At 46.2% G+C, this 27300-nt stretch overlaps 1 protein-coding gene across 2 annotated transcripts in view; it reads right to left on the bottom strand.

Moving 5' to 3' along the window:
• The window catches only part of EFCAB6 (EF-hand calcium binding domain 6), an 803637-nt gene that overhangs the window by 597177 nt on the left and 179160 nt on the right, over positions 1 to 27300 (bottom strand). For both annotated transcript variants that reach the window (XM_078673866.1, XM_078673867.1), the window contains exon 10: positions 25845 to 25949. In XM_078673866.1, coding sequence (XP_078529992.1) covers positions 25845 to 25949 — 105 coding nt within the window. The remainder of the gene's footprint in view (positions 1 to 25844; positions 25950 to 27300) is intronic.

The following is a 27300-nucleotide window of genomic DNA, read 5'->3' as shown; positions in this document are numbered from 1 at the left end:
GGTGGGGGTTCTGTTGTGTACTGTACATGTGTGTTGCCTATTGTGTCCCCATGCATGTGATGTCTGTATGCCCACCATTCCTGGTGTTGCCATTGGTGCATCATGATATGGGGGGGTGGGGGGGTGTTTAATTTAGTATGTGTGCATGTACTTACATGTGTGCATGTGATGTTGGGCCTACACATGTGGGTCATGTCACATGTCTGGTTGGCAGTGATGTTGAGGTGAGACAGTGTGCATTGCACATGTTGCTAAACATCATGTTGCTAGTGGATGCACATTGTTGCCACGTCGATCCATGTTGTCCTGACAATCAGAGGAGTCACACATATGACAAGCATACACTGGATACTACATGTTGGTAGAGGGCGTTGACATGTGATTGAGGTGCACACACATGCGTTGTATGTGATTTGACTTCCATTCCATCTACCCCCACACAGGAGGGCTCCAAATGTCCATCGCCCATACACTGTGCTGGAGGATATGGTGGACGAGGAGGTGATCCGGAAATTCAGGCTGGATCGCCGTCGATTGTTGGAACTTGTGACCCTATTGTCTCCTCACCTGCAGCCGCGAAGAAACTATCCAGGTTCCATGACACCCACGCAAAAGGTGATGGCGGCACTCCATTTCTTTGCAACAGGCACATTCCAGTACACAGTTGGAGATGCCGGGGGAATGTCACAGGCCATGTTCAGCACGGTACTCCGGGATGTACTGACAGCCATGATGCTGTACAAGCATGACTATATACATTTCCCTCAGGCGGCGGACTTGGCAGCGGTCAAAGCTGACTTCTATGCCCTGGGTCGTATACCACACGTTGTGGGTTCCATTGATGGCACGCATATCGCTCTCATTGCACCACGGGCACGTGAGCAGGTGTATAGGAATCGGAAACACTTCCATTCCCTGAACGTGCAGGTGGTGTGCCAGGCCGACAACATCATCTCACATGTGTGTGCAAGATTCCCTGGCTCTGCACATGACGCCCACATCATGCGGAGCAGCATGGTCCCCCAACTGATGGCTAATCTGCGTCCGGCACAAGCGTGGCTTGTTGGTGAGTATGCTGTGGTGACAGGAGTGATATCTGTGTGGCATGGTGTGACCCACAATGCAGGTTGTGATGTTTCTCTCTCTCTCTCTTCCACCAACACAGGCGACTCGGCGTACCCAAACAGGCCTTGGCTGCTCAGTCCCTTACGCAATCCCACTACAGCTGGAGAAATGAGATACAATGATGCCCATGGTAGGACACGTCGAGTGGTAGAACGGACATTTGGCCTGCTGAAGTCTAGGTTTCGGTGCCTGGATAAGACTGGAGGGGCCCTGCCTTACTCACCAGGCAAAGTATGCAAGATCGTGATAGCGTGCTGCATGCTTCACAACCTGGCTGTGCGCTATAACATTGAACTGCTCTTGGACCCTGATGAACTGCAAGTTCCTCGCCCTCCCGACCCAGCCATGTCAACTGATGAGGATAGTGGTGAGGAGGAAGGTGTGGACCAGAGGCGCCAGATCATTGATCGCTACTTCCCTTGATTGTGAGTGTGCTCCTCTTGTGCTGCTTGGGTATGCCCTGTGAATGTGTGCTGGTGTTGTGGCATAGTGGTGTGCTTCATCTCTGTGTTCTGCTATGTGATGCATGCATGTGTGTGTGTGTGCTAAATTGTGGCCAATGCACGTCTCCATGATGTGTGTCGTCTCATCCATTACTGTTGTGATGCGTGTGGGTTGTTATATGTTGCACTGCAGTGTGTTCTGATGAGTGTGATCATGTTTCCTGACGTGTCTTTGCGGTTTCTATTTTCCCTAGGTCACTCCCGCAGCGCCATGATTCTGTACCAGTTGGATACCTGTACCTAGTAACATCTGTTTCTGATGCATTCATGTGAATAAACATGGAGGCAACACATGATTGAGTGAGTAAGTGGCTTTTATTTACAAATTGTGCATGGGTGTAGGTGCATATTTACAAATGAGTGAAGGGGTGGGGGAGTGAGAGTAGAAGGTTATGGCAGATGAAAATTCCGTGCGGACACCACATAGGGTGGTGTCTGCCTAGTACAGCAGGCCTGTGGCAGGTGGGACCGGATAGTTGCCAGGGTGAATGGCATGCGCAGGTACTGGTACAGTCATTTTCTGTTCCTCTTGGAGCGTGTGGCAGCTGCTTCCACACTGCTGTCGCCCACTTCCTGCCTCGGACGGCCCCTCCGTCTTTGTGCCGGTACGGAGTCAGCTGGTTGCGCTGGGGCATCGGGTACCACATCCGCCGCAGGTGGCGGTGGCGGTGGCGTTGTTTGTGGCCTGATTGTCCTGGTGAAGATGTCCACTAGTTGGCCAAGCCGCCTCTCAATGGCCCCCAACATTGCAGTGTTATCTACAAAGTCCTGGTGGGCCCGGTCTGCCTGTGCCTGACCACGTTGGTAGCTCACCTCCACCCTGCCCAGTGCCTCCAATGACTGTTGCACTGGATTGGGTGTGTTGGTATCCTCCCGTCTTCTTTGGCGTATGCTCCTGCCTGCCGGATCTGGACTTGCATCTCTGCCTTGCCTCACACTCTCCCTGCGTGGCTGGCATGGCGCTGGCACGGCGTTGGCCGTTGGGTTGGGCAGGGTGGCAGGGGCAGGAGTGGTGGTAGTAGTAGTGGTGGTGGTGGAGGTGGTGCTGGTGGTGGCTGTGCAGGTCACAGTGGCCGGTGTTGTCACAATGGCAGAGGCCGTAGTTGTTGGTGCAGGGGTGACCTGGGAGCCAGATGGCCCTGGCTGGCTGCTTGTGCCGGGATCATCCTCTGCCCCGGAGGTGGCTGGCCAATCGTCCCCTGAGACGTCTGTGATTGGCGAGTCTGGAGGGCGGGTGTTGCTTCCAGCTGTCAGATTAGGATGACCTGCAAAACAAAAATGTGAGGATGAGTAATGTGGACTTGACAGGTTGTTTTCACTTTTTTTGCCGATTCTGTCTGCACTGGTACTCACCCCACCCACCACCACCACCGCCATCCCTATGGACATGGGGGCCTGTTGGGAGTTGTAGTTCCATCCCCTCACACCCACCACCACCGCCATCCCTATGGACATGGGGGCCTGTTGGGAGTTGTAGTTCCATCCCCTCACACCCACCACCACCCACCACCACCACCACCACCGCCATCCCTATGGACATGGGGGCCTGTTGGGAGTTGTAGTTCCATCCCCTCACACCCACCACCACCGCCATCCCTATGGACATGGGGGCCTGTTGGGAGTTGTAGTTCCATCCCCTCACACCCACCACCACCGCCATCCCTATGGACATGGGGGCCTGTTGGGAGTTGTAGTTCCATCCCCTCACACCCACCACCACCACCACCACCGCCATCCCTATGGACATGGGGGCCTGTTGGGAGTTGTAGTTCCATCCCCTCACACCCACCACCACCGCCATCCCTATGGACATGGGGGCCTGTTGGAGTGATTTCGACGTTGGTGAGTATGTGGACTGCATGCATGGGTTGGGGTCTGGGAGATGTGTCTTCACAGTTGTGTGAGGCACACCATGTAGTAGTGCTCGTGGTGCTTGGTTTGTACTTACCAGCCTCTTCTCCCTCAGGAAGTCCATCAAGGCTCTCAGGGTGGATGATGGTCATCACCTTGTCCTCCCACTCGGTGTAGGGTAAGGGCTCCGGAGGGGTTCCACCGCCGGTGTGATTAGCCCGGAGATGGTTCTTGGCTCGTATGGCTTTGACTCGGGTCTTTAGATCGTGCCACCGCCTCTGGATGTCCTGCTTCGTCCTCGGGACGCTCCCGGAGGCATTCACCCTGGTGACTATCCGGTCCCACATGCTGTTTCTCCTGGCTATGCTGGTCTGCTGCACTAGGGCCCCGAATAAGTGGGGTTCCACACGGATGATCTCATCTACCATAACCTTCAACTCGGTGTCAGTGAATTTGGGGTTTTTTTTTGGTGCCATGGTGTGTGGTGCTCGGGGTGTGGGTTTGCGTGGATGGGGAGGTGCAGGTGTGTGGTGTGTAAGAATGGTGTGGTGGAAGTTTGTGTGGTGGGTGTGTTTGGGTGTGGGTTGTGTGAATGCTATTTCTCTTTGGTCTCAGTTCAGTGGTGTGTCCTGCTAGCAGCTATGCTGTGATGCAGAGGAGTTGTGGAGTGGGTGGGAGTTCTTTTATGGTGTGTGTCTAGACCGTGTCTGAATGGGTATTGGCAGTCAGGTGCTAGGTGGGAGTGTTGCCAGGTGTGGATTGTGTGGTGCTTGGCGGTGGATCATTGTGTGTTGTGATTGGTTTGGATGTTTGCGGTGGGTGGGCGTTTTTTTTCGTGTGTTTGGTGATTAACTTCCGTGCCAATGTATGGCATTGGTTTGACAGTAGGGATGTTGTTTGTGTTGTCGTTCCGCTGTGGTGCACGGATTCTCGGTGCATTTGTACCGCTGCGGACGTGGATGGCGGTGACTACCGGGGTACTTGCGGAGTTATCCTAATAGCGGACACGGACATTGCGCAGGTATCGCGGGGGTGGTGGATGTATTCGCGGTCATGTGCGTACGCGGCGGTCGGTGTTTTTACTGTTCCGTCCGCCTGCCGCGGACTCAGGTGTACTCCGACCGCCGCGGACGGGGATTGGTGTGCTCCGTACGCCGCGGTCGGCGTTTTTTGCATGTTTTATCCTAATTGCTGTTGCGGATTTTCCGCGGACAGGTCCGGAGTATCTAGCCACCTTCCGCGGCGGACGGTACACGTTTCCGTCCGCCATCCTAATCGACCCCATAGTTTGGTCCCAGTTACAAAAAATTTTCAAATTTACGGTTTCATTCTCCATTTCACACATTTTCTTAGGTTCCCTATCCCCCACCTTTGTTGAATCCGACTCCAACCACAAATTACTTGACTTATGCATAGCCATTGCTTTCCACCATATCACATCGCATTGGAAACAAGCTGAGGATGTTTCTTTTACTGCATGGTGGAATGCAGTTTGCTTTAATCACCGACTTGACACTAATTTTGTCTCTCCTATCTCCTTAGCAATCAAACGTGATCTCTTATGGCTTCCCCTCACTGACTATCTCTCCTCAGTGGCTAGACCTCCTCCACCACTTCCACTACGTACGGTTGAAGTTTGTAAACCTCCATAAATGCATTACCTTAATTCATTCGATTATCATATTATTATTTACAGCAAATGTTTTATCATATTTTTAATCTGTTTTCATATTTTAAGGTATCTTCTCATCCTCCTATGTTCCTCATATCATTGCCTGTATTTTCATATTTTATGTTTCAGTATCCTAAATGTAATTCGCTAATATGTAAGATTACTCTCATTTTTTCGCATAACTTTTGATTGTTTCTTCATTTTCTGTCTTTGGTTCTTTCTATTTCAATAAACTTCAAACTTTAAAAAAAGAAACAAGCAACCGGGTTCAGAACAAGGGGATTTGGGCCAGCTGACCTATGCGGAAGAATTGGAGTACATAAGAATGGAGGGAAAACCATTACTGAGGCCACACAATCCAAACGCCTCAACAAGCAGAGAAGGAATGTCCGAAGGCGATAAAGAAGGAAATGCCTCAGGTACAAAAAGACGGAGGCAGTTGAATCAACGCTGGAAGAAAGTCCAGTAATGGAGGATAACACTATCATTAATCTTACGGATGTGGTTTTAGATCAAGCAGAAAAACAACTCCTTGCATTAGGACTCTCGTTCTGCCCGGAGAGCAATTTTGACTACTGTAACACACGTGTGGATATTTACAAGTTCTTCAGGAAAATCAAATTGAGGAAATACTTCACGATCAAGAACATCATAGAAATAACCAATACAGAAAAAGACAGTCTGGACACAACGCAAAAAGCTACTTTACAGGCCAAAGATGTATCCCTTTTACATAGATTACATCAATTTCGGGACCAGCCATCTGTTGAGATGAACACACAAGAAGTGGCTGATCAGGAAGGGGTGGACATTGCAAGACCTGGCAAAAGTCCATTCAAGCCAATCTCTACTTTTGTCCCCAACATGCCACGCGATGCTATTGACATCTACCATGAGCGAGTGACAGAACAACTCAAAAAATTGCACAAAAACACACAAAGACAACGATCAGTTCTTACATACACTACGTAGAAAAATTTCGAGCTCATGAAGAATTAAAGACAATGATGCCATAGTAATTAACCAATCCGACAAAGGAGGTAATGTAATTTTATGGGGCAAAAGGGAGTACATAGAGGAAGTCTACAACCATCTTGATGATGCTGCCTGATATCGCAAAAGTAATCTGATGAATGCAAAAAAAATCCAAAAAGATTACAAAGATGATTTGAACAAATGGAGAAAGGAAGGATTGATTTCCAAAGATGAATATTCTTCCTTAAACAACGACTTCCCTGTGATACTCAACATATACTTCATACCTAAAGTGCACAAAGGGACACTGCCTGTTCCAGGCAGACCAATTGTTTCATCTATAAAAAGCACTTTCGAAAATACATCCAAGTATATTGACTTTAACTTCAGTACTTTGCGATACAACTGCCATCTTTTATAAAGGATACCACATATTTTTAATTCCAACTGAGCAAAACTGAGTGGTCGGATAAATATCTGTTTCTGACTATGGACATCGCTGCCTTGTATACAAGTATCGCCCATGAAGATGGACTGAAGGCAGTGAGTCATTATTTGGCAAAAGACCGATCCAAATGTATTGCCACAATGAAATGCTACTGTGTATGACCAAGTGGTGTCGACAAACTGACTCCAGGTGATTTTATTATCTGCTGTTCAACCCACTTTTGGGCTTTGGGTTATTTTTATTTTTAAGCACAGTTTTACACATAGATTATTTTTTACACCCTTAGCACGTAAAGCACTTTTTATGATTAACGTGATGGCAGGACAGTCTAGTTTTCCATGGGCCCAGTATTATTAACCTTGCGTATTTGCACATTTGTTATGATTCAGACCGGTTATGTTTCTTTTTTTCTTTCCTTGGGAATGTTTACATTAGCGTATTTGCACATTAACATTCTATTGCTATAGCTTACTCAGGCAGTTACATTGGTTATTTACCTGACAATTGTTGAATACCACTATTCGCACATTGATTACCAGTATGACCCGATATATTCCATTACTTTTTGAGAATGTTTACATTAGCGTAAAAAGCAGTGCGCCAGGAGCTGCGTTTGCAGAGTGGTGTAGAAAGGGGGCGTGTCCTTGGCCCACCTCTCTGCAACTCAGCTCTGTGGCGCATACTGGAGGTACCTGGTGGGCTAGTTGGCCCCATTGACCCTCAGGAATGAAGGGGACATAATACCTGAACTTAGAACGCGCCAGGAGCCGCGTTTGCAGAGTGATGGGGGAAGGAGGCATGGCCTTTGTCCACCTCTCAGCAATCCCACTGTGTGGGGTTTACTGGAGGAAAGATGTAGGCTAGTTGGCCCCTAAAGGACCCACAGCAGTGAAGGGGACTTCATTCCCCATCCAAAAGCGCGCCAGGGAGCGCGTTTGCAGAGTGGTGGGCAAAGAGGGATGGCCTGCTATGAGAACTTAGCAAACCTGCTGTGTGGAACTTACTGGAGGTAATAGGAGGGGTAGTTGGCCCCCAAGGTTGTCGTTTGGGGCCAACTACCACTCTTGTTTCCTGAAGTAAGTCCCACACAGTGGGATTGCTAAGACCTCTAAGGAGGACATGCGCCCCTTTGTCCACCACTCTACAACCGCGCCTCCTGGCTGACTACGGGATGGGGGATGAAGTCCAATTTACTCTCGAGGGACTTTAGGGGACAAGAAGCCCTCCTGGTACCTCCTGTAAGTTCTACACAGTGGGATTTTTTAGCTCTGGTCAGAGGCCCAGCACCCTTTCTCTGCCACTCTGCAAAAGTGACTACTACTTAAAGAAGCATCTTTCTGCACCTCTGACTTAAATGTAGTTTTAATCCCCCTGCCCTATTATGTACTAGGGCCCTTACAGAGGAGGGGATGCCCATCACGGGGGTACCCCAACGCATAGTGTTCCCTAGTGTATGTAGGTGTTTTCACTGTATTCTAAGTGTCTTTTAGCATAGCACTGGCTCTAGTGGAGGAGTGTGGCTCACTGGTTAGAGCGGCAGACCTTGATGCAGAGTTCTGGCCAGGGACCAGGGTTCAATTCCCGCCTCTGCAGGGTCTCGGGCTCAATTTCCTCGGACCTGTTAATTCTCGCCTCGGTGCCTATTCTAATCACGGGGCCCACGCTGCAACTGTGGGCAATAGCTTGCTTAGCCTCCACACCGGCCCCAACAGCGTTAAGGATGCCTGGCTTCACCCTGGGGGTGCCCAGGAGTGGACACTTCACAGGGAAAGCCAGGAGGGGTTCCACAGCGGTATGAGTATCAGCGCCAGGAAGACGAATAGGCGACACCGCAAGGTGACCGTCTGGTGACAGTGCGCTCTATAAGTACCATGACATGACATAGGCCTGGTTAGTCAGAGTCAGTTACCACCAGTATCTGTCAGTAAAAAGTTGGGGGCACAGGGTGACTTTGCAACTAGGCCTCTTTCTGCTCCTCTGTTGGTTCTTTGTGCACATTTCTTGCTTCTTTCTGCACCTTTCTTCGGCTTTCTGGACTTTTGTTGCCTCTTTTTGCAATTATCTTGCTTCTTTCTACACCTTTATTCCTCTTTCTGCACATGTCTTACCTCTGTAAGCTTCGTTAGAAATTAGCATTTAAAAAAAACTTTGAAATTCATTGAAAAAAACATAGGTTTCAGGCACGTTATAGTTAGAAATTAGCATTTAAAATACCTTAGAAATGTACTGAAAAAAACTGAGGTTTTAGGGATGTTATAGTTAGTTGGACATTTCACTTGTACAAAACCAGAGAAATTCGGCTGTTATAGTTAGTTCAGCTAACTATAACTCGCACCCCCGCAATGCACTGCTGATAACGTCACATATTACATCATTCATGACATGGTCAGTGACATCTCTGACATCACTGATGACATCTCAAATGACATCACTGATGACATCATCCACTTGATCATCTGTTGCACCTCCTCACAACCTAATATAACCTTTGATACACCCACACTAAATTATAGAATACCATTTTCGAAACCATAGACACACCAACACCAGTTACTACATACTCACTCACTGGATTCCTAAGTCTACACACAAATCTACTCATTCACCCATACAGTCACTCATACATGCAGTCACTCATTTATACAGCACTATCATATGCACTCATACACCTATACAGATACTCACACACCGCCACTCACCCATACAACTACTTACACACCTAGTGAGTCATGTACAGAATTAATCCCACTCCCATTTACTCACCTATACAGTTATACACACACCACCTCACCTATTCATACAGATACTAACACATACTTATTCTCTTATACAATCACTGACACAAGCACACACTCATCCATACCGCCACTCTCACTATCACTCACTCTCACATATAGTCATTTATATACTTCAACACTCACATATACTGCCATTCACATAGGTAGTTACTCACACATATACCACTGAGACATCCATTCACTCACCAACACAGCCATACGGACACTCACTCACCCATACAGCTCTTAACAGACACACTCTTGAACCCATAGACCCAGCGAATCACTCACTCACACATCTATGCACAACATCACACACCCTCCACCCACTCAGGCACCCATACAGATACTCAGCCAACCAATCAATAACCCATGTAGACACTCATCTAGCTACTCACCAACCCATGCAGCAACTTACACAATAACAGACACACTGATACATTCACCCAGTTTAGACACTAACCCATGCATTCAGTAAGACACATTTAATCACTCACTTATACAGTCACGCACCTACTAAATCACCCATCCAGACACTTATACACCCATGTTAATTTCCATAGGAAACTTTAGTCAAGGCTACAGCCCGAACTGCTGAACAGAATGACAACAAATTTTGCAAAAAAGGTAGCGCTTGGTTCAGAAAGCGACTTTTTTTTTTTTAAAATGGTGTAAATCCGTTCAGTAGTTGCTGAGAAATTCAAAAAATAGGAGTCAAAAAATCAATTTCTCATAGGAAACTTTAGGCAAGGCTACAGCCCGAATTGCTGAACGGAATTACACCAAAATTGGCAAAAAGGTAGTTCTTGGTTCAGAAAGCAACCTTTTTTTTTTTTTAAATGGTCTAAATCCATTTAGTAGTTGCTGAGAAAATAAAAAAATAAAAAATATCAATATCTGGGGTAGGGGTGGGTTCACAAACCCTCCCAACCATGAGCTTCATTCTAATTGGCTGCTGCCAACACTCCAAACCAGGAAGTGTTGGCAGCGATCTTGTGACTTGGTAGAACCAAATCACAAGAAAACAGTGAAACAAACATGAAAAACAAGAAAAGGGGGCGGAGTAGAAACACCCTGACCCCCTAGGCCTCCTCAGGGGGTCCCACAAGGACCCCCAGGGCCAAAAAAGTATTTTTTTAAAAAACAAATCGGCCGAATTCACACTGGGGTTGCGAATCCGGCTGAGAAAAAAAAACGTTGTAGTGAAGCCCCCGGGTGGACCAGGTTCCAAGGGCACTGAAAAAAATGTGTAGGGGCACCCAATCACCCCCACACTGCCCCGTAGACTGCCACCTCCCAGGGCTAATTAATAAATGTGTGGGGGCCTCCAGGTGGGAGGGGGGCCGCGCGGCCCTTCCTGGAGCCTGTGATGGGCCACCCCCCCAGGGCCAGCTCCTGCAGTGTCCTGGGGTGCCCACCCCCGGAACACCGCTGTTTGCTATGGCAGGGTGGGAGCTGGGTGGCTCCCGCCCTGTCATAGCAAAGTGTGGTTTGGGGTCCTCGGGGCCAGAAGTTGCCCAGGAGGGGAGCCACGTGGCCCCCACTCCATTAATAAATAAAAACCAATTTTTTTTTAAATGAGGCACAGCCCCAGGGGATGGGGTACCTGGGCCACTAGAGGCCTAAGGAGGGGGGCCACGCAGCCTCCCTCCTTTAGAAATAATAAAAAAAAAAATCAAATTGTGGCCATGCCCCGAGGGATGGGGTCCCCGGGGCTGAAATTGGTCTCGGGAGGGGGCCCTCTAACCATTTTTTTTTTCATAAAAAAAAAAAAAAGAGCAGGCCCTGGGGGATGGGTCCCCAGGGCCCCAATTAATGTAAAATAAAATAAAGAAAAATACAGCTGCATCACTGCGGAGGCCTCCCCCCTAACTGCAGCACTCAGCAAATGCGCCCCCTGGCGCATTGTAGGTGGGGGAATTAATTTCCCTTGAATACTGAAGGTCCCAGGGGGCCAAATAAGCCACCAGGTACCTCCAGTATGTACCAGGGAGCTGGTTTGCAGAGAGGTGTTCAGAGGCCACGCCCCTTTTTACACCTCTCTGCTACGCAGCTCTGCAGTGCTTACTGGAGGTACCTGGTGGGCTAGTTGGCCCGCAGGGACCCTCAGGACTCAAGGGGAATGAATCCCCCAACTTACAACGCGCCAGGGGGCGCATTTGCACAGTGGTGCACGGAGGGGGGCGTGGCCTAATATACCAAGTGTGCAAATGCATCCCTGGCACATTGTAAATTGGGGGATTAAGTCCCCTTCAACCCTGAGAGTCCATCGAGGCCAACTAGCCCACCAGGTACCTCCAGTAAGCGCCCATAACGCTTTGTTGCAGTGAGGTGTAAAAAGGGGCGTGGCCTCTGAACACCTCTCTGCAACGCAGCTCCATGGCGCATACTGGAGGTACCTGGTGGACTAGTTGGCCCCCAGGGACCCTCAGGTTTCAAGGGGACGTAATCCCCTAACTTAAAATGCGCCACAGGGTGCATTTGCACACTTGTCATATCAGCCCCGCCCTTTCCCTGCACCACTGTGCAAATGCACCCCATGGCCCGTTTTAAATTGGAGGATTAAGTCCCCTTGAATCCAGAGGGTCCCTGGGGGCCAACTAACCCAGCAGGTACCTCTAGTAAGAGCCAGGGGGCTGCCATGGAGAGATGGTCCAAGGCCACGCCCCCTTTTTACACCACTCTGCAACACAGCTATGTGGCGCTTACTGGAGGTTTCAGGGATGTTATAGTGACAGGTATGATGTTGGTAATGGATATTGAATGTTTGGCCAGGGCACGGGGGATAGCGTTTGGGGCTGTTATTTTGTCTGCAGCAAACTCCTGGATATCATGCATGTATTGGCCAGTGTTTAGGTTGGTCTTCATTGTACCTCCCACTGAGACTCTTGGAGCAAGCCTCTCTAGTGTTCTTATATGTTACGATAGGTGCATAATCTGTTGGCACAATCCCTGACCCTGGCATCTGCAGCACTGCCTGTTCCAGGAGGTCTAAACCGTGCTGTGTCCACTGTTCCTACTGCAGGTCTCCCTGCCATCCTTATAGAAAGCCCAGTGAGTCTTAGGTTCATGGAAGCAGTCATACCTATGGTCATGCATCTGGTAAGTATATGTAGCTAGCAAAGTCCAGCGGGTTCTCAGTACTCTCTGCGCTCCCAAAAGACATCTTAAAGGTCTGTGTATACCGGGCTCTCTGAAGTGTTTATGATAAATTTGCCCAGACTCCCAGGTACATACTTCTACCAATGTAATGAGCTACGTACTGCACAACTCTGTATGATATTGTTGACCTACTACTGTATTATTCCTCTCTTCATCTGAGTATACGGTTCTACCAAAATAACAAAACCCTAAACACAATTATTTGAAAATAAGATAAATGAAGTCTGGTGTATAGCGAACAAAGCATCCTCTAGACAAGCAGTATCCTGGTCTAGTTCCAGCCTCCCATGTTGATGTGATTCCGTGACTGCCCCATCCAGTGACTTTAGGCCTAAAACAGTTTTTCTGTGGTAATCCATGGTTATGCTGTGGTACTTGAGGCAGATTTGACGCATGCTCTGATCTGTGGGTGAATTTAATCCCTGATGCATATATATAAGCTCGTACTTGAGAACCCCCGACTCATGCATTGGTGCACTGTGTCTGGAGATGTTGGAACGTCCAGAGTCAAGGCCAGGAAGTGGGCCACAACTCTTTTTGTATATAAGGAAAACAAAAAAGAGGTGAGGACGCATCCCTGGCAAACCTCCCTAGTAATGGGGAACCATCTCGTGCAGTCTCCCTGCTTCCCAAAATAGACACAACCTGCAGCCCTCGAGTAAAGCTGTCTAATGAAGGAGATAATTGCTTCATCTACGCACATCTCCTTCATGATCCTCAATAGATGGCAGTGAGCGAAGGAATCAAAGGCTGCAGGTAGGTCCATGAAAGCTAAGCAGAGCTTGTCTTGTTTGACTTTGGTATATTTAGCAACAAGCAGGCTCAGATTTAAGCACTGGTCCTGGGTGCCTTTGCTCTTATTAAAACCATATTGAGACAAGATCAAGACCTTGTTTGTGGTTGGCCATTCCTCTATTCTGTTCAGCAATACTCTGGTACAATCCAGGGGGGAAATGGGCCTACAGTTCTATCGATATGATTTGTCGGCCTTTTTAAAAATGGGTATTAAAATAGACTTCTGCCATGACTCCGGTGGGCTGGTGGTAGATATCGCATTAAAAACATTTGTGAGGACTGTGCCCCAGAGATCAGGGTATTCAATAAAGTAATCTATTGGGCTTACATTCGGGCCCGGTGCCTTGTTACTAGCGCATATAAAACATTCAACTTTCCTTCAAGTAAGTCTACAATCTTATACATCTCCCCTCCAAAATTATAATTGTAAAAGTTTACAACAAGTGCAGCGCTACCGCCTGGACCTTTAAAGTATAATATGTTGTAGTAAGGCGAATCGTTGTGGGAAGATAGAACTTCAAGTCTCAATGTATTTTTTAAAAGCGTCAAGATGCCACCCCTTGCTCGACCGGAGTGTTAAATGAACGGTAATCATTTATATGAATGAGGTCTGTTTCCCAGGTTTCATGAAGGCAGATTAAATCGAAGGACGTGATATACTTAATAAACTCATGGTCTAGCAGTTTTTTGCCAAGGCCTGTGATGTTCCATGTGATGACTGAGATCCAGTCATTACTCCCTGAGGGTTGAGCTGGCTGCCCCCTCCCTTCGGATGCGCCTATGGTTACTACATTAGGAGTCACCTACCTCAGTCACGAGCTTCTAAATCTGACAATACGTGAAATTATTACTGATTGGTATGGGGCTGACTCCATATGTCATCTGAATTTGATTGTTGGGTAAGGGGCACTAGCAGAGTCCCTGAACCCCCTTGACGTTGAGGGTTGAATTACTGGTTTGTAAAAGAAGCCTAATGGCAAGGCAAATAGCTGAGATATTAAGTGTAGGGATCTTTGGCAATGTTTTGAGAAGACTTCGAGCCATAGAGCATTAAAACAACACAGTCCCCCTGATTGTTTTTTCAGAGATTCCTACCTAGGCCACCCTCCTCGCCATAAGGTTATTAGGTTGTCCTCCAACTCGGTCATCTGTGTGTTTAGTGATCCAATAGCGAGCTTTGAGAATCAGCTGATTAGTTGTTTCTTTGTGGGTACTTTTAGTTCAGTGGTATTAGCCACAATTATCACATAGGGGCAAGCAGCTGGGGGGAGGACCAGTCTCGCCTGTCATGCTCATTCTGCTTAAAGGTGGAACTACCATCCAGCCTTGGGTGTGCACTCAGTGGCCTCAGGTCCCGTAAAGCATTATATCTCTCTGTATTACTCTCTGGGATTGCAAAGGGCCTAGTGACGATAGGGCAGTGCGGTTGTGTGCCAGGAGACAGAGGGTGCAATGTAGGTGTAGTTTGAATATTGGGAGTAATAGTGAAGAGATTTTGTTAAACAACTGGTCCCAATTTGGAGACTTTGCTGGATTGTCTTTTGTCCAAGTTTGGGCATCTGTTGTTAACGGGGATGTCTTTGCCTTTCTAGATGTTTTGGCGTTATTAACGGTGGGGGGATTAGTGCTTCCTTTTGCTTGCAGTGTCCTGTGCAAGGAGGGGGGGGTTGCCTTAAGGCTTGGAGTCTGGTTAGGGGGTGCAATCATGGCGAGTGGGGTGCTACTGGAGATGACACTAGGTGCTACGTCTGACAATGTATGTTCCTTTGGACTCGCAGATGATAACAACCCCCTATCACCCTCCACTGGGCCCAACAAAATTCTCCTTTCAGTACCTTCAATATCTTTAGCAATACCTGTAGTTGCCTTAGCATGAAAGGAATCTAAAGAACTCAGAGTTACCTCTTCAGTAGGTGCGGGGATCGTCTTCTTCTTACCCATCCTTTGGGTCTTTACCATCTTCAAGATGTTAGAGGAGGGGCCCTGCCCAGCCTCCTCCAAGATCCGGCGGGCGTGGACGGGCCAGCCCTATGCCCTGGCTTTGCCTGGGCGCTTCCCGTGCCCATTCCGTACCATGGTGCTGCGTCGCGTTATTAAGCGCGTCCAGAAGGATAACGGAACTCGTGGTCCCCAGCGGTTTGGTAGTGGCAGGCACAGCACAGCTCTGTTTCCAACAGGCTGGCTTCTCTTGCGGCTAGGCTATCTTTTTTGGTTACAGGAGATGGAGCATCTGTGAGGCTTATGGGTACGAGGTGTGTGCAAACAATGGCCCCTATGGTGGGGGAAGCAACTGATGTTGTAGAAGTCCCTTAGTGCTTGTTGCATGTACTGAGTGCCCATGAGAACATAGCATTGCATGACACATGGTATGTGAGTACCCCTTTGACCTAGTGCCTTTTGGAAATGATAAGGAAACAGATTCTCTGGTGGTACTGGGGGACCCAGCGGCACAGTATTGTATAAATACTGGCTTACATGTTTTGTGATTTTCGTATGCCTATTGTGGGGCATTGTAGATTGTTGATGATGTCATTGTCATTGGTCAGTTGCAAGGTATGTAGACATTCCGGATGTGTGTTGTCATTGAATGAGACACTTTGCATGAGGTTTCTTTTTGGTGTGCGCTTCTCCTTGTTGTCTTTCACATGAACAGGTGTAGCAGAAGACGTTGCATGTCAAGGAGGTAGAGATATTCCCCAAGATCGTCATTGTCAACGTTCAACTTTGTAGGAGTACTTGAAGGGGGATAGGAAAAAGGACTAGTGATGCTGATATCTGCTTTGTGGCATTGTTGACCTTCTGCATGATCTACTACCTTAATTGAGTGTGACTGTGATACTACAGGTGTTCAAATATAGAGATGCACTACTACTTCAATTTATATGCTCCCTTATTTGCAATGTTCGTTTGTGGCTTACACGTGTGTTCTTTTATCAAAATACACATGTTTTTTTCACCCTTGAAGAGACCACCGGCCTCCAGTTCATTAAGGACAATGTTTCCAATCCTAGATTGTTGATTGATGATAGCCTTGTGCATTAAAGGTGTTGTAGTCTGGTTTGGCTACTATTGAACTAATTAGCCAAAGACACCTAAAATCAATGATTTGTAACTGAAACGTTGAGGACTGGAGACAGTGTCCATGATGACCAGAAGTGTGGTGGTCATTCCACATACATGTAAAGTATTGGTTCACTCTTTTTGTAGCAGGTTGTGTTTGAGGTGTATGGTTTCGGAGGGTGGGAATATAAAACTTGTTTTAATGTAATTTATATGTGTTAAATATAAGGAAGAAAGCATGGTTATGAAAGCCAAGGTGAAGATAAAGTCCCAAAGACCTTGAGTGGGAGAAAAGGACTTAGGGCTCTGGGAGCTGTCCCGTGACCTCCTCTTCTTCGATTGGGACCGGGACCTCCGCAGAGTCTCGCTCAATGGTGTCGACTGCCAGGCTTCGAGGAGCTTCATTGACTGCTCCCTCAAGGCCTCTGGAGCCATGGCCTGGCAGTCCGATCATGACTTTGACTCATCGTTGAGCTTGAGACACCAAAGGCAGACGAGACAGGGATCGGTTACTGACATCATTCAGTGGCAGGCACTGCACGACTTGACACCTGTCTTCCTCGAAGATACCACTCGCACACAAAGTGGAATTTTTTTTCACATTTGACAAAAGTCAAGAAAAAACTGTCAATAAGCAACAGAGGGGTAGCTCTCCCCCGGATCGGCGCTTAACTGGCGTGGGAAATAAAGAACTGAAATCCGCGTGCCTGGGTGGTGCCTATATAGGCACCAAGACGTCATAACTAACGCTACCGACGCCAACTGTGTCACGTGAAGCCGAATGGCGCCACCCGACAGCGCGCACAAGGGGTATTGCTCAGCAAAAGTTTCCGGATCCAACCTGACACCTGGAAAATTCATAGGTAAGGGATCTGCAACTAGAAGTCTCGATCAAATATCAATGATTTGTAACTGAAAAGTTCAGGACTAGAGACAGACAGTGTCCATGATGACCAGAAGTGTGGTGGTCATTCCACATACATGTAAAGTACTGATTCTCTCTTTTTGTTGCAGGTTGAGATGTAGGTATATGGTTTGGGAAGGTCGGATTACAAAACATAGTTTTAATGTAATTTATATGCGCTAAATAGAAGGATGAAAGCATGGTTACGTAAATCAGGTTTGTATTTTTAATTACTCAATTGCAGTCTTCTCTTTCAAGGATGTGTATGGTCAGGAAAATGTGTTTATCTTCACAGGGGTAGGTGCCCATCTGGATTGATGAAGACTGTAACTGTTAAAGTTTGTCCTGTTTGCTCAATGTCATGTTTACTTTGTCCGTGCAATAAGAGAGGATTGTCTGTGTTTTTTTGACTGGGCATTTATAGCATTGGATTTTTCTGTGACTTCAGAATGCTTGATCAGATCCAATATCTTCAGCGGACAACAGATCTTTCACAGCAATAGAAAGGAGAGTAGATTGGAAACAAGTTAGGCGCAGGGCCTGCTCTACAAGGCACTATGATGCAAACCCCTTCTTTTACAGGAGAGAATGTATTAGGGCTTTGCATTTTTCACAAGGGATTAAAGTTCAGGCCCTCGTTATGAATGGTTTGATAATTCCGCTGGGGCCGGTAGCGGAAGTTACAGAGCACATCGGAATTGTGAAAGCTCCAGGAAAAACAAGTCAGGCCCAGGGTGTTTCTATGGATCGGTCTTGCCTCCCTGGACTTTTTGGCTGTTCAACGCAGCTACGGGGCAACTACAGGGAGGAATGGGGAATGATCGGGTGAATCAGACTCGTAATTACTTATTTCACCCTGTAATTTCCCCCCAGTAGAGCCTCAGTGTTTCACTCAGAATTCCACAGGAGCAGGAGAGAAGCCAGCGTTCCCCGTGTCTCTCCCCGTCTCTCCCGCGACTCTCCCGCCACTCGCATGCGACTTCGGGGGTTCGGAATCCATCAGAAAGAAAGAAGCGGTTCGGGGGCGCCGGTATCCGGGCTTCCGCATCCTGGTTGCTGAAGGAGCTCAGTGCCGCGCCTGCTACGTTGGCGAGGTAAGAGGCAGAGGAAAGGAGGGAAGGACGCGAGCGCGGCCGCCGTTAGAGGCGGCTGCAAAGTAAGAGCCCGGGTTGTAGACCAAGGGGGCAGCTTGACTAGGTCTCCCAGCCTGCGGTCCCCCTGAGAGCTCCACTTGCTGCCCTCCTCAAGTCGGAAAAACTTGTCCAAACTCGCCCAAAGCTGATTACTAGCGCCGCCCCCGCCATTTTTATCGCCATTCTGAACAGTGGCCCAGCGCCGCAGTCGATTAACCATCCTAACTGCGGTCAGTAGGAGTCCCACAAATCACAGCCTGCCGACAGCCTGCCAACACCACCACAAGCCACAGGCCTCAACTGGTTAAACTAATTTCCACAATACTCTAAAAGAAGGCTAGTCCTAGTCTACTATCGGAAACTACTGCCCAAGACATTCCCCAATCAAAAGGAACAACCGTACCGCCCGACAAGGGCCAATCCTAAGCATTTCGACCATGAGATCAGGAAGCCACGAGGCGAAGACAAACCACCAGAAAGGATCATCTGCAGGCAGGGGTAAGAGCCCCAAAAAGCTAACTTTGAAAGAGCCACACATCAGTTCAAGAGAGCTTTTAGAACCCTCTCACGATATGATAAAACATGGATCGCAGAGCTCAGCCGCTGCTGCAAAGGGACCCCACAAGGACAGCACAGACTGCAGTCCCGCAGAAAACAATAAGGGCCAATTTGATAATGATGCAATGCCCTCTCCTGCCCATAATGCTCAAGCCCCGCATCTCAAAGCAAGCAAACGTGCATTAATCACCGACTTCCTCAAAGTTTGTCAAAAACTCTATACTGGGAGTGGAGCGGAATGCCCACAACATAATGTCAGCCCCAACTCTAACAGTAATCAACATAACGCCCTCAAGGAGGCCATGAACAAGGGTGTCAAATTACCATCATCATTACTTAATTCAAGGTGTCAAAGTGAGCCCCGCAACGCCCCTAAAACTAAAACTAAAACAAGAAGGAGCCCTGGGGGCGGGGGTTCTGGTCCTCCCGGGTCAGATGATCCGATCAGCCCACAACAAGTCAAAGGCTCGGACCGACCCTCGGCGCATCCATCTCCCAAGGCTCAACAAGCATTCCATCCTCCAACGGTTTGTGCTCTAGTCCATCGGGCTCCAGACGCAAGCAACGATTCGGTCTTTTTGGAGCAAAGCCCACGGTCAATCCAGAAAACGATCCCTAATACAACAGAGGAAGGCTCTCTCCATAACCAAAATTGCACTCAAAAGCTGAGTCCACCGTCACTGTTGCATTTTCCTAGTTTAACGAGTGGTCAATTTACACCGGAATTAGACAAAACGGATGGAAATTACACCTTCCTCTCTGCAGGACCAGTAACCGAAGAAATCGAAGAAATCAAAGATAGTAAAATTCCGAAGTCACAAGAAGCAATAGTAACAGCAAACGAAACAGCAGATCTCAAACTAAGCACGTGTCCGTTTCCAGCCCCATATGATCTAAGTCCTGGTAAGGAAGAGAGTATTTTAAAAAGGACACCGCAAAGGAGCGTTCACCTGCGTGAGCACCACACCCAAACAGATCTTTTTGAGCATCAGGACTCTTCACCTATATTTAGTCAATCTCAGGGGGAAACATCCGATAGCACTCAAACGGCCACCATATGGCCACAACTATTAAAGTCAATGGAAACCATAGTCTTAGCTATGTCTTACCACGCAGACAAACTAGATACTCAAGTCGACCTGCTCAACATCCTGGCCTCCCATGTCCAGGGGATAGAATCAAACTTACAGGACTTAAACAGTATGATAACGAAGGTGCAACTTAACAAGGACACCTCCTTTTACACTTGTCACTGCTCCCAAATAATAGATAAACTGGCTACAGTACCCAGTTTGATGACACAGATACTGGGGGCCATTAGGGAATCATCAACGGAGACAAAGATAACCACCAGCCAAGTAAACGCCCATCAAGACGCTAAAGAGGGATTTGGCAGGTAAATGATGTCTGTAGCAGCGAAGTAAGCCTTGAATCCCAAGATAAATCGTATTCTTCCTCTACACATGACATCACTATGACAGCAATCTCAGACGAACATAATCCAGTTGACATCCGAGAGGAAGCCCTGCAAACTCAGGCACCACCAACAAATGATCCAACTAGCTCCAAACATATTGAACAGGTACCCACACTCACAAAGAGAGAAAGGAAGCGCCTGAGAAAAGCTAGAAAAAACAAATCACATTCCCGAGGGGTGCTAGTAACCCAGCCTCAAAAAACTAACATCGACACCAACGACAAAGAAATTAATCAGCAGACAGAGGGGACAGAGGGCGCCCCACAATCAAAACAACGTTAGAGCATGGGCTAATTCCAACAGTTAACCCCTCAACCAAGGAAACCACCACCTCAAATGGCCCAACAGAATGTATTAGTCCAATCCAGAATGCAAGGAAAGTGTATAGCATTTTTAATTTCCCAGGAGGGAAAGCAGAACGCAAATTATCAAGCCCAGAGTCAGCAAACAACACAGACACTGAGCAAGGAAATAAATCAAAAACTAGCACTTTTTCCATGCAAGCACCAGCAAATAATAGGCAAGCAGATGTAGACAAACCCACAAAGAGTAAGGGAAAAAAGACAAGGGAAACGCCGAGCGGAGAAACACAAGCACCACCATTTTTTGTCCCTAACGGTCAGGAGGCAATAAGCATCGTATACACATCTAACTCGGCCACACCCGATCTAGAGGCAGACCGAGTAGGAACAGCTTTCTCACACACTGAAGAGAGAAGACGACTGAAAGACCAAAAGTGGCATACCCCAAGCAACAAAATCGAGCTAATCCCGCAATATAGCTCAAGAGGGTCTCATGACATCCTGAATAGAGGGTCCATTTTAAAACTGCTAGAAGAACTACCAGGCTTGCGACATCTAAAATCAAGTGATTTGGCGTCAATCGAGTTTAAACCAAACCCTCACCAACCAGGCCCCGAATCCACGATTACAACGTGGACCGATCACATCTTCACAGAATTAATCCTGAAACATAGGGAGGAATTTGCGTTATGGGGCATAGAGCTAAAAAAGGTGGAGCCCGCACGATATCCCAGCCCGTTGCAGAAACAAAGCCCTAAACGAAGCCTTCTAAAAGGTGCCAAAGGCCCAGATCAAAGAAGCAACATCAAAGAAGAAGGTCATCCATTCAGGCAAATCACAATCACATTCGCCCACCAGGACGCAGCTACATCTGAGAGGCACCAACAAGCTCCCCTGGTATCAACCCAAAGGAATGAAGAATGAATCAACGGCAGACTAACAGCAGGAAATGAGCAGGGCTGTAAGATCTGTTCATGGAATGTCAACGGACTAAACACAAAGCTGGAGGAAGATGACTTTATAGAGTTCATCACTCAATACAAAATACTTTTGTTTCAGGAAACATGGCAGACAAAAATCTCGCCTCTTGTGGGATATACAGTATTTTTCACACCAGCATATAAGGAGGCACATCCTGGCAGGGCTAAGGGAGGTCTATCTACCTTCATATCTACCGATTTTCTTTGGTCAGTCAGTCGCATCGAACTAGATTCCACATGGATGCAATGCATCAAAATTGAAATTTCGCCTATCATTGGTCTATTGATCGTAAACTTATACATGCACCCCGGTGGAAAACAAAGGGAAAAGGATAAAACAACTAATTACCATAATTAACACATTGAAATCCACCTACCCAGGCAATAATATGCTAATAACTGGAGATTTCAACATGAACTTAATTCAAGGTCATGAGGGAACTCTCCCTACCCCTGCAGAACTGGAAGCCCTCCACTTGTACACACTAAACGGTAGGGGCCACTTGGATAGACCAGCCGCCCTAACGAGGGTCACTAGGAATTCAGGTTCAACAATAGACTATACCTTGGCTGACCCCGATCTATTCCCTCATATTCAGGAATGGGGTGAAAGCGACCATTACCCTCAGACCTTTACACTATCAATTCTACCAAATAAGTCTGAGCAAGCGCAGCCTTTATCATTGAATACTCAACTCTTTAACCTGCAAAGATTAAATTGGAATGAAGACAACATTTCCAATTTAATGGAGACATGCCATTCACTGCTCTCACCACCAGCCATATCAAAAGACATAGTACAGTCGTGGGAGTTCTTTGTTGTGAATATAAACAAAAAATACCAAACCAATCACAGAAGACACAAAACAATAAGAAACGGAGGAGGGAAATGGTACACTCCAAAATTGCGTTTATAAAAAAGCAATTTAACTCATATCTCAGGGCTCAACGTAAAAAGGATCCTCAACTATCACAACAAACCCTGAAAAAATCGAATCCTTAAAAAAAGAGCTAAAACGTGAGACCAAATTGGCCAAGCAAATGCACAAGGAAAAATTAGAGTGCACTATACTTCATGCTAGCAAACTGCGGAATCCCAAAGATTTCTGGCCAAAAATAAATTTCATGATTAACGGCAAACACCGGCAGTTCAATTCAGATGTGACCGATCAGCTTTGGGGCACTCACATCGATTTACTATACAACTTTACGCACAACACATCTACAGATAACATACTCGCAACTCCATCTGAGCCCACTCCAACACCAAGCCTGAGATCAATGGCAGAAGCAAAGTCTCCTCAATCCAAAGTTACCTGCAAGCCACCGCTATTGGAGCTCATAGGAGAAATTGACCAGATTACACCAATGCAGGTTTCGAATACCCTAAAACACTTGAGAGCAGACGGAGCCCCCGGACCAAATGGCCTTCCCAACGCCCTATTCAGGCAAGACCCAATGTTTTGGGCCAGTCAATTATCCCCCTTGTTCTGTCACAGTTTAAGGACCGGGAATATTCCTGACTCCTGGAGGGGCAGCATTTTACACCCAATACATAAATCAGGGTCCCACTGAGATCCCAACAATTATAGGCTAATAGCCTTAATAGATGTGGAGGCCAAGATCTACGCATCAAATCTATTGGTAGATCTGGAATCTTGGGTTAGCAGCAAAGGGCTAATCCCTTTGACACAAACAGTTTTCAGGGCCGGAACGGGCACCCTAACAAATTTATCCGCACTAACCCTCCTTGCTAAAAAGGCAATCGATAATTCCACCACGCTTTACACTTGTTTTTAGACTTGAAAGCGGCCTTCGATAAAGTGCCTAGAACTAAACTTTGGGTCAAAATGAAAGCCTGGGGTGCGCCGCCAAAGTTATTGGGAGCAATTATAGAACTATACTGGCATACCTGGGTCCAAATAAAAAAGGAGACGGCCGATGCCTAACAAAGAAATTCCAAACATACAACGGCTTAAAGCAAGGTTGCGTGTTGGCCCCCAGCCTTTTCAACATCCACACCGCAGACCTAGAAAGTGACCTATGTACAATTCAGGGAGATCCACCGAAATTGGGACAAACACCTATAGTGAGTCTACAATACGCAGACGACATCGTGCCCTCTCACAAACTCCGCTTGGCCTACAAAGGTTGATCTCCAAACATGCGTTGTACATCTCCAAAGCACAATTAACAATAAATCTAAAAAAATCAAACATCCTATGCTTCTCCAGTTCACGAAAGAAACAATCAAAATTCGTCTGGAGGATAAATTCTTCCATATTAACACAGGTTGACAAATACAAATACTTGGGCATCCTACTTGACCACCAACTAAAGTACAAATACCATTTAGAACTGGGGAAATAAAAAGCCAAACAACTTCAATTTGCCTTTAAAACCATACATAAACACTTAAGTGGAAGTTCAACCAGCCATATGTTAAAGATCGCAGCTGCTAAATTCTTGCCATCGCTCACCTACGGCTCGAAAATGATGGCAACCAGGGACTCTACAGTGCTAAATCTTGCCCAATCCAGACTGTTTAAAAATCTCTTTTCGATCCCGCGACACATTTCACAAGCCCAAATACGTCTGGAATACGGATTAACAAACCAGACTCCGGCAAGACAAGGAGCCCTGGCCAAATACTACTGGCGCATGAGGGACACCGAAGACAACTCACTTGCCCACCTCTGTTGGCTAGAAGTCGAAAAACAGGCTGGGTCCTCCAACTCAACATATAAGTCCCTTAGGCAAGCGCTTCAGTCGTTAAAGCTTGAAGAAGCCTGGCTTTCACCTATGTCTTACAACGCTTTTAAAAAGATTACCAACAAAGCCATCAAACAAGCATCGCTGCTAATGGATAAAGCCGCAGTGGCTGGCAAAAGCCACGCCTGCATTGTGTTGCCAACATACAACCATCTGAAACATCAGCCATACCTGCAAGATTGTTTTAGGGATTATTACAAGAGGAAATTAAGCCTACTGAGGCTGGGTTGGTTCTCGAGTAAAGACCTTACCCCCAAATGGCTACGGACCTGGCCAACTTTAGACTGTCGCCTCTGCGGCATGGGCGCAGAGTCATTATTGCACTTGTTATGTATATGCCCGGCACTCCAAAAATTAAGGAAGACGCTCTTGTTACCACTCCTAAGAGAAGCGCAAGTGAGAACTTGCAGGGCGGCCGTGATAAAATGCCTTAGCGGGTCTTGGATACAACTTTCCTGCAAAACTATAAAATTCTTGGCTCACGCTGCCCAAGAGCTGGAAAACAAGGCAGCAATCAAAGACGACCTTGGCCAACTGGTCTCCTCACGGCTGGCCCTGGACTCTCCCTTATTTTCCTAATGGACACCCTTTATCCCCACTCTTCCAGCATAAGCACTTTATTCTGAGTCAACAATGTGTTACTTTCACCAAGTTACATTTAATCCCCCAAGCACTTTGTATTCCCCCTCAGAATATCCATCTGTTGTCTCGAAGCTTTAACGAGACAGCCATCCCTTTGCTCAGCCACATTCGTGTCTTTTAATTCTACACAGTGACTGTATATCTGTACAATTTGCTAAGCTTGTGTTATTTTACTATATTATTTTACCATGTGATTTTAAGCTGTTTTTATGCCGATTCAAAGATGTTAATGTTTATTTCATGGTGGTAAGATCCACCCTTTTATGATTTTCACAAATCAAATAAAGTATTATTATTATCACTCAGAATTCCTGTTACCCCAGCACCGCTGATAACGTTAACTCTGATGGTGCGGACGTATGGGATACGGGGTCTGGGCACCCACAGAGGACTTAATTGATTAGTAAGGAGCATTAGGACTTGGCTTGGAAGGTAAGATTATTACCAAAGTGGGATGCAAGGATAATAGCCAGCCATTTAATTATCTGCATGAACGAAATTTCTCATGCAGTTCATTATGTGATTAAACTAAGTAGGAAGAGTACGCCTATAATTCGAACATTCATCAAATAATCCAAAAATGACTATATATTTTAAAATGTTGTATTCACTTTACAAGACAGATGCTCTCTTCACTTAATACTTATGATTGGCATTTTCAAACCACTGCCACTATTTGATGGATGGTTTTGTAAACAATACACTTACCCATTGTATTGTCCGGTTTTCTGACCATTTTCAAATCCTGTTGGATCTTGAAATTTCTCTAAAAAACGTTCCCATGCCACTTTACCATTTGTTTCAAATCCAACCCTAAAATCAAGCATTGGAAAAAAATAGATACCATTATTAATAAGCTTTGCTCTATTTCTCAGAGTTTACATAAATGATAGCGTCATAGTAAAGATCTATAAGATGATGTTGGAAAAACTATTAATACTGTACTGTACTGCAATCAGACACTTTGAGAATGTGGTTTCTTAACTTAGATGAGGGAATATAGGGTCAAATTTACTATTAACCCATCACAAAATACGGGTCACAATTTGTGAACACTATTGGTGACTACTTAAGAATTGTAATGTAGTCAGTTGCACTTACAGTGCTGTGGCTTGGTTTGGCACCCAGTTTAATAAACTGAGTAACTTCAAGGAGAGTCCTGCATATTGTCAGATGCAACAGTCGAAATGAAGATTAGGTTAATTTTCTTCCCACAATTTCTTTGAATTACTACGAGGAGCACTTTTGCGTGGTGATGTCAAGTTGGAGATCCTACCCAGTTTTTCAGGTTACGTTCATGTGTACAATAAAGGGGATTAACAAGACAGCCTTATACGCTGTATGAGTGTTGTACGCAGTGGTTTAGTTGCAAAGCGTCCTGGTTAGAATTAGACATTGAACCCATGACTCAATGTTTTCATAGGATATTCTTACTTTTCCTTTTTTTTGTGCATGATATTCTTTTTTTGATAGGATACGACTGAAAATAAAATCCTTAGTCATATTCAAGAGTATGTGGCAGTTGCAGCTAATGACTATTCCAACCTCATTAATTACAGAAGTTAAAGTGTTCAGCACATATCTACATGGCAAGCTAATAAGTGGGAGTTTGAAAGGTATAGATACTTGTCAGTCTTCAACCACACAAGCCTGCGATTTAAAAGTTGAAAACTGCAGTTGGACTTTGACGTAATAGATGCACAATTTAACTTTGACATAATAGATGCACAATACTGTTCTGTAAACTAAACGTATGAAAAACAATTTTTTGAATCATATGTCTCTTAAAAGTATTTATTGTAATTACTTTTTTCACCCATTAAAAACATTTATTATATAAAAACATATCTCTGGGTATCTAGGTTTTGCTTAACTTGTTTTTTTGTATTATTATTTCTTCAAATACCACCAGTAAATGCATAATTCGAAGTAAAAATCATTACACTTGGGTTTCCGTTTAAAATCATAATAATAATCATAAAAAAATAACATATGATCATCATGTTCTATCCATGGACCCAATTTAACCTTGAAGTGAAAATTATTTATATCTTATGGATACTAAGTTTAAGAGTGATTTCGATCCTCTACACACACATCAAAGAATTGCTTGCCTTTTGCCCTGTATAAATTAACTGCACTTAACAAGTTTATGGGCCACATA

The sequence above is a fragment of the Lissotriton helveticus genome, chromosome 1_1, assembly GCF_964261635.1.
Source record: "Lissotriton helveticus chromosome 1_1, aLisHel1.1, whole genome shotgun sequence".
Classification (NCBI taxonomy): Eukaryota; Metazoa; Chordata; class Amphibia; order Caudata; family Salamandridae; genus Lissotriton; species Lissotriton helveticus.
This window is presented reverse-complemented; position numbering and strand designations above follow the sequence as displayed.